We start from the raw sequence: 8163 nt of genomic DNA on the forward strand, positions 1-8163 counted from the left end.
CCTGGTCAGTCTGTCAAGGAAAGAGCAGGTGTTCTTAATGTTTTGTACGCTCAGTGTCTATGCATAGTCCTGGTCAGTCTGTCATGGAAAGAGCAGATGTTCTTAATGTTTTGTACGCTCAGTGTCTATGCATAGTCCTGGTCAGTCTGTCATGGAAAGAGCAGGTGTTCTTAATGTTTTGTACGCTCAGTGTCTATGCATAGTCCTGGTCAGTCTGTCATGGAAAGAGCAGATGTTCTTAATGTTTTGTACGCTCAGTGTCTATGCATAGTCCTGGTCAGTCTGTCATGGAAAGAGCAGATGTTCTTAATGTTTTGTACGCTCAGTGTCTATGCATAGTCCTGGTCAGTCTGTCATGGAAAGAGCAGGTGTTCTTAATGTTTTGTACGCTCAGTGTCTATGCATAGTCCTGGTCAGTCTGTCATGGAAAGAGCAGATGTTCTTAATGTTTTGTAGAATGTAATGAATGTGATTAAAATAAGCTATTATATTAATTATGAAGACCACAACATACTGTGTTTTTTAAGATTGGATGACTTCTATGTATTTTTGGTTCAGTGAGTGGGAGAGGCAGAGAGTGGGAGAGGCAGAGAGTGGGAGAGGCAGCGAGTGGGAGAGGTAGAGAGTGGGAGAGGCAGCAGTGGGAGGGGCAGCGAGTGGGAGAGGCAGAGACTGGGAGAGGCAGAGAGTGGGAGAGGCAGCGAGTGGGAGAGGTAGAGAGTGGGAGAGGCAGAGAGTGGGAGAGGCAGAGAGTGGGAGAGGCAGAGAGTGGGAGAGGCAGCGAGTGGGAGAGGCAGAGAGTGGGAGAGGCAGAGAGTGGGAGAGGCAGAGAGTGGGAGAGGAAGAGAGTGGGGAGGCAGAGAGTGGGAGAGGCAGAGAGTGGGAGAGGTAGAGAGTGGGGAGGCAGAGAGTGGGAGAGGTAGAGAGTGGGAGAGGTAGAGAGTGGGAGAGGTAGAGAGTGGGAGAGGTAGAGAGTGAGAGAGGCAGAGAGTGGGAGAGGCAGAGAGTGGGAGAGGCAGAGAGTGGGAGAGGCAGAGAGTGGGAGAGGTAGAGAGTGGGAGAGGCAGCAAGTGGGAGAGGTAGAGAGTGAGAGAGGCAGAGAGTGGGAGAGGCAGCGAGTGGGAGAGGCAGAGAGTGGGAGAGGCAGAGAGTGGGAGAGGCAGAGAGTGGGAGAGGCAGAGAGTGGGAGAGGCAGAGTGGGAGAGGTAGCGAGTGGGAGAGGCAGCGAGTGGGAGAGGCAGAGAGTGGGAGAGGTAGAGAGTGGGAGAGGTAGCGAGTGGGAGAGGTAGAGAGTGAGAGAGGCAGAGAGTGGGAGAGGCAGCGAGTGGGAGAGGCAGAGAGTGGGAGAGGAAGAGAGTGGGAGAGGCAGCGAGTGGGAGAGGCAGAGAGTGGGAGAGGCAGAGAGTGGGAGAGGTAGAGAGTGGGAGAGGCAGCGAGTGGGAGAGGTAGAGAGTGAGAGAGGCAGAGAGTGGGAGAGGTAGCGAGTGGGAGAGGCAGAGAGTGGGAGAGGTAGAGAGTGGGAGAGGTAGCGAGTGGGAGAGGTAGCGAGTGGGAGAGGCAGAGAGTGGGAGAGGCAGAGAGTGGGAGAGGCAGAGAGTGGGAGAGGCAGAGAGTGGGAGAGGCAGAGAGTGGGAGAGGTAGAGAGTGGGAGAGGCAGAGAGTGGGAGAGGCAGAGAGTGGGAGAGGCAGAGAGTGGGAGAGGTAGAGAGTGGGAGAGGCAGAGAGTGGGAGAGGTAGAGAGTGGGAGAGGCAGCGAGTGGGAGAGGCAGAGAGTGGGAGAGGTAGAGAGTGGGAGAGGCAGAGAGTGGGAGAGGTAGAGAGTGGGAGAGGCAGAGAGTGGGAGAGGCAGAGAGTGGGAGAGGCAGCGAGTGGGAGAGGTAGAGAGTGGGAGAGGCAGCGAGTGGGAGAGGCAGCGAGTGGGAGAGGCAGAGAGTGGGAGAGGCAGAGAGTGGGAGAGGCAGAGAGTGGGAGAGGCAGCGAGTGGGAGAGGTAGAGAGTGGGAGAGGCAGAGAGTGGGAGAGGCAGAGAGTGGGAGAGGCAGAGAGTGGGAGAGGAAGAGAGTGGGGAGGCAGAGAGTGGGAGAGGCAGAGAGTGGGAGAGGTAGAGAGTGGGGAGGCAGAGAGTGGGAGAGGTAGAGAGTGGGAGAGGTAGAGAGTGGGAGAGGCAGAGAGTGGGAGAGGTAGAGAGTGGGAGAGGCAGAGAGTGGGAGAGGCAGAGAGTGAGAGAGGCAGAGAGTGGGAGAGGCAGAGAGTGGGAGAGGTAGAGAGTGGGAGAGGTAGAGAGTGGGAGAGGTAGAGAGTGAGAGAGGCAGAGAGTGGGAGAGGCAGAGAGTGGGAGAGGCAGAGAGTGGGAGAGGCAGAGAGTGGGAGAGGTAGAGAGTGGGAGAGGCAGAGAGTGAGAGAGGCAGAGAGTGGGAGAGGTAGAGAGTGGGAGAGGCAGCAAGTGGGAGAGGTAGAGAGTGAGAGAGGCAGAGAGTGGGAGAGGCAGAGAGTGGGAGAGGCAGAGAGTGGGAGAGGTAGCGGAGTGGGAGAGGTAGAGAGTGAGAGGCAGAGAGTGGGAGAGGCAGCGAGTGGGAGAGGCAGAGAGTGGGAGGGCAGAGAGTGGGAGGTAGCGGTGGGAGAGGTAGAGAGTGAAGAGGCAGAGAGTGGGAGGGCAGCGAGTGGGAGGGGCGGCGAGTGGGAGGTAAGTGAGAGGCAGAGAGTGGGAGAGACGCAGCGAGTGGGAGGGCAGAGAGTGGGAGAGGCAGAGAGTGGGAGGAGGTAGCAGTGGGAGAGGTAGAGAGTGGGAGAGGTAGCGAGTGGGAGAGGCAGAGAGTGGGAGAGGCAGAGAGTGAGAGAGGCAGAGAGTGGGAGAGGCAGAGAGTGGGAGAGGCAGAGAGTGGGAGAGGTAGAGAGTGGGAGAGGCAGCAAGTGGGAGAGGCAGCGAGTGGGAGAGGCAGAGAGTGGGAGAGGCAGAGAGTGGGAGAGGTAGAGAGTGGGAGAGGCAGAGAGTGGGAGAGGCAGAGAGTGGGAGAGGCAGAGAGTGGGAGAGGCAGAGAGTGGGAAGAGGTAGAGTGGGAGAGGTATCGAGGGAGAGGCAGAGAGTGGGAGAGGCAGAGAGTGGGAGAGGTAGAGAGTGGGAGAGGCAGCGAGTGGGGAGGCAGAGAGTGGGAGAGGCAGAGAGTGGGAGAGTGGGCAGGTAGAGAGTGGGAGAGGCAGAGAGTGGGAGAGGCAGAGAGTGGGAGAGGTAGAGAGTGGGAGAGGCAGAGAGTGGGAGAGGTAGAGAGTGGGAGAGGCAGAGAGTAGGCAGAGAGTGGGAGAGGTAGAGAGTGGGAGAGGTAGTAGTGAGTGCCGTATCAAAGTAGTAGCCTATTCCGAATAGAGTACCATTTGCTATTCCCTAAATAGTGTACTACTTTTGGCCTGGACCCATAGGGCTCTGGTTAAAAGTAGTGCACTATGTGTAGGGAATAGGTTGCCATAGGGCTCTGGTTAAAAGTAGTGCACTATGTAGGGAATAAGTGCCATAGGGCTCTGGGTAAAAGTAGTGCACTATGTGTAGGGAATAGGGTGCCATAGGGCTCTGGTTAAAAGTAGTGCACTATGTGCCATAGCACTAGAATAGGGAGCCATTCAGGATGTAACCAGGAGTTTCCTGATTCTATATCTCTGCCCAGTGTCCCTCTGCCAATATCAATATTTAATCACTGAACGGTACCCAGAAGCTACCCAGGTAGCTAAACATAGTGAACCACTGACAAGGTCCAAATAGCATTCTATTCCCTATATAGTGCACTGCTTTTTGACCAGGGCCCAATGGCACCCTATTCCCTATATAGTACACTGCTTTTGACCAGGGCCCAATGGCACCCTATTCCCTATATAGTGTACAGCTTTTAACCAGGGCCCAATGGCACCCTATTCCCTATATATAGTGCACTACTTTTGACCAGGGCCCAATGGCACCCTATTCCCTATATATATATACTTTTAGTGCACCCTATTCCCTATATAGTGCACTACTTTGACCAAGGGCCCATAGGTTTGTGGTCAAAAGCAGTGCACTGTATAAAGGGTTACGGTGCCATTCTGGTAAGTAGAGATGTTGACACGGCCTTCACCCTGATCCTGCAGTATCTGCAGCACTGTCAGAGGAAATCAACACAGGGCATTACCGTAACACGATCTCAGTCCAAATGAGTCATTACCCCGGTTCATTGGTGCATATTACACAGAAATGTGGACCTACGAGCAATTTCGTTGAAAATTTATTCAATGCAGTTTCCAAAATCGTGTGCATTTATACCAATATGGTCATATCTTATCATTCAAATCTGTCTTCAAAAAAGCAATGCCAACAGAATACAGAATACTCGACACATTCCTTTTATTATCAGGACACAATGTAACGTTCCTAAAACCATACAGTATTCATTGGATGGATGACCTATTGACCTATTGCATTGTAGATCGCCATACAAAACACTTCAAGCCCTCAATAGGTTGATAGACACATAGCCAAGCAGTTTCCTATCTCTCACTTTCAATGTTAAATACCACTAACACTACAGGGTTCTGAAAAAAAATGAAAAAAAAATATTTGACATTAAAAAGACTGACACAGAAGTGACAGCTATCTGACACAGAGGTAGCTGTCTGACACAGAGGTGACAGCTGTCTGTGACAGCTATCTGACACAGAGGTGACAGCTGTCTGACACAGAAGTGAGCTGTCTGACACAGAGGTGGAAGAGCTCCAATGTTCCAATACTTTAAAAATGCATCATTAGTTATGGATAGGTGTAAGCATAGCAGTTATGAACATCACTTGAACCAATTTAGATCTGTGTTTACTTGGCTAGGAAAGAAGAAAGGAACAGAGACTCTGTGGGGAGGCTGTTGAGGTCATAGGTCACTTTGGCAGAGGAGTGGCAGGCGGTGAGGGATAAACAGAGCAGACTGACTATCCCCACTGGGTTCAATGGGATGTATACACAGCACAGTTGACGGTAGTGACAGCTTCAGTTGGTGTTCTAGAGTTTTCCAGAAGCTCCACTGGTGTTCTGGAGCCTTCCTGGAAGCCTGCTGGGTGGTTCTGGTTCTAGAGTGTTCTAGAGCCTTCTGGGAAACCCTGGGTGGTTCTGGTTCTAGTCTTGTCCTCCACACAGCATCAGCAGGGTCTTACGGTAGTCCCCTGTGGTATCACCCTGAGAGGAAGCAGCAGCTTTTAGAACTTACTAAAACAGACACCGTCCCAAATGGCAATATATAATAATAGGGGACCATTTGGGATGCATACAAATGTTTTTTTGTTTGTTGTTTTTGTTTGAATTTGACTCTTTCTCCCAATTTCGTGAGTATCAATTGTTTAGTAGCTACTATCTTCTCTCATCAGCTACAACTCCACGTACGGAGCTCGGGAGAGACGAAGGTTGAAAGTCATGCGTCCTCCGATACACAACCCAACCAGCCGCACTGCTTCTTAACACAGCGCTCATCCAACCCCGGAAGCCAGCCGCACCAATGTGTCAGAGGAAACACCGTGCACCTGGCTACCTTGGTTAGCGCGCACTGCGCCCGTCCCGCCACAGGAGTCGCTGGTGCGCGATGAGACAAGGACATCCCTACCGACCAAGCCCTCCCTAACCCGGACGACGCTAGGCCAATTGTGCGTCGCCCCACGGACCTCCCAGTGCGCAGCCGGTTACGACAGAGCCTGGGCGCGAACCCAGAGTCTCTGGTGGCACAGCTGGTGCTGCATACAGGAGAGGAAGGAGTATTTAGGGTCTCTTTTACTGAGTGTTTATACAGTATATGTTATTATATACTATATTATATAATTAACCAATAAGGTCTGAGGGGTGTGGTATATGGCCAATATACCACGGCTAAAGGCTGTTCTTAGACCCGACAGAGCACGTGGTATACGGTCTGATATACCACGGCTGTCAGCCAATCAGCATTCAGGGCTCGAACCACCCAGGTCATAATCTAAGTTATATAATATGTGATATAAACTGGCTTGTTTTTACTCTTATAATTACATTGGTAAACAGTTTATAACAGCAATAAGGCACCTCTGGGGGGTGTGGTATATTGGCCAATATACCACGGCTAAGAGCTGTATGCAGGTACTCCGCGTTGCGTCGTTTCTAAGAACAGCCCTTGGCCGTGGTATATTAGCCATATACCACACCCCTCAGGCCTTATTGGTTAATTCTATCATATATTATATAGCTATATAAATGTTCTAAGTTATTCAGAGCGGGGTAATCAGTTAGGTATATGAACAGCTCCCACAGTAAAAGCATCGTCAACTCAATAATGTCACACAGACACATTAACACACAGTACATCACACAGACACACAGTACATCACACAGACACACAGTACATCACACAGACACACAGTACATCACAGAGATACACACAGTACATCACAGATACACACAGTACATCACAGAGATACACACAGTACATCACAGAGATACACACAGTACATCACAGAGATACACACAGTACATCACAGAGACACACGCAGTACATCACAGAGATACACACAGTACATCACAGAGATACACACAGTACATCACAGAGATACACACAGTACATCACAGAGATACACACAGTACATCACAGAGACACACGCAGTACATCACAGAGACACACACAGTACATCACACAGACACACACAGTACATCACAGAGACACACACAGTACATCACAGAGACACACAGGGTTAGTGGACAGACACACAGGGTTAGTGGACAGACACACAGGGTTAGTGGACAGACACACAGGGTTAGTGGACAGACACACAGGGTTAGTGGACAGACACACAGGGTTAGTGGACAGACATTTATAGAAATCAAAGAAGTTATAACATGTCAGAATCTAAGTTCAAAATCTGTATTTACAGCACGTGACTTCACGACTCTTTCAACCAATCAGTATATCAATCCCCAACCATTCCATTATAGCTCTTATATCCTCCTCTGGTACATTGATGATATCATTGACATTATTTAAAGGTCACCCTCACCTGCAGAAGTTAGTACTGGTGAATATGTCCCAAATGGAACCCTACTCTAGGTTCTATATAGTGCACTACTTTCAACCCGGGCCCGTAGAGGAACAGGGTGCCATTCAATGCACAACCCTGGTCTTTTACATGTGAGAGTCAGTATAGACCTGTTGTTGGGCACTTCCTGCCTCGACATCTTCCAGCCAATCACGGGTGTCGGCCTACAGAGAGGAAGTCAGGGAAATTCCTAAACAGCTGTATGGCAGCCGCAGCCCCACAAGCTCCGCCCGACACAGGAAGCTATAGAGCACCGTTCCCCGTTCCACCCGTCTCGAACGGAAATAGGATGTGTAGCGGCACAGTTAGTGCAACAGAACACAGAACACACACACACACACACACCGAGGGTACAGGGGCATGTAAAGGGACATGCAAAGTGCAGTAGACAGTAGTAGTGTGTCACTCGACATGTAAAATATGAAAACTTACAACCATGGTTTCTACCTGGATGAATTCATGGAGAGAACAGTCGTGAGTCTCCTTGAACTCTTTGCGGATATTGAAAAGGTCGACTTCACTGCGTGAGACCATGATGCGGATCAGAGCCCTGTCGTCTGTGCCAATACACTGCAGAAGAACAGAGATGTTTATACACATATACACTGATCAAAAATATATAAAATCCCCCCCACACACACAAAAAAAATCCCATTTGTAAAAGCATCAGAAATAGACCAACCTTCATGGCTTTGTACAGGCACTCTGCAATGTAATGAGGCTGGTTCTTCACACTGCGAACTGCAGCGAAGAGAGATATGATAGGTCAAAAACAACAAAAAATAAATAAATATTACAATAGCCAAACGTGTAAAATGTAATTTTAATCAACAGCCTCAATGGCCTATACTCCACTCTGGAGTCAAGGGTCAAACTAAAGAAGCCATCCAATTAAAATGCCTTATTACCTATGCCATACATGGCCTGTTTCACGTCTCCAGACATCTCATTCTTGATGATCTGTTCAATGTCCTTATTGCTGCACCGAACAAACTCTTGGAACACTGAGAGAGAAAAAAAATCAAAATTACATGTCAATCATCGATTGTAAAAGCCAGACATCGAGGATTGTATGTCCAATAATGTGTCTATCGAATATTACATG

General features: G+C 49.8%; 1 protein-coding gene across 2 annotated transcripts; it reads right to left on the reverse strand.

The window, feature by feature from the left end:
- Window positions 1-5108: 5108 nt before the first annotated feature.
- On the reverse strand, window positions 5109-8109 carry LOC135538019 (annexin A5-like). Of its 2 annotated transcripts, none has more exons than XM_064964010.1 (4): window positions 7967-8109; window positions 7741-7799; window positions 7506-7628; window positions 5109-5184 (listed from the first exon to the last, which is right to left on the reverse strand). In XM_064964010.1, exons 1-4 carry the CDS (start codon window positions 8001-8003, stop codon window positions 5125-5127), a joined length of 279 nt encoding a protein of 92 aa, XP_064820082.1. In that variant the 5' UTR covers window positions 8004-8109; the 3' UTR covers window positions 5109-5124. The 2 variants fall into 2 exon arrangements, with proteins under 2 accessions (XP_064820082.1, XP_064820081.1); XM_064964009.1 differs by having other exon boundaries at window positions 7491-7628.
- Between the last annotated feature and the right edge of the window lie 54 nt (window positions 8110-8163).

Source organism: Oncorhynchus masou, unplaced genomic scaffold, assembly GCF_036934945.1.
Source record: "Oncorhynchus masou masou isolate Uvic2021 unplaced genomic scaffold, UVic_Omas_1.1 unplaced_scaffold_8912, whole genome shotgun sequence".
Lineage (NCBI taxonomy): Eukaryota > Metazoa > Chordata > Actinopteri > Salmoniformes > Salmonidae > Oncorhynchus > Oncorhynchus masou.

Excerpts from the sequence above, each read along its gene's own strand:
- LOC135538019 (XM_064964009.1), bottom strand. The coding sequence starts at position 8,003 with ATGTCTGGAGACGTGAAACAGGCCATGTATGGCATAG. Across the intron at positions 7,800-7,966 it reads ACAGGCCATGTATGGCATAG|TTCGCAGTGTGAAGAACCAG; the intron begins GTAATAAGGCAT and ends TCTTCGCTGCAG. Across the intron at positions 7,629-7,740 it reads GCCTGTACAAAGCCATGAAG|TGTATTGGCACAGACGACAG; the intron begins GTTGGTCTATTT and ends GTTCTTCTGCAG.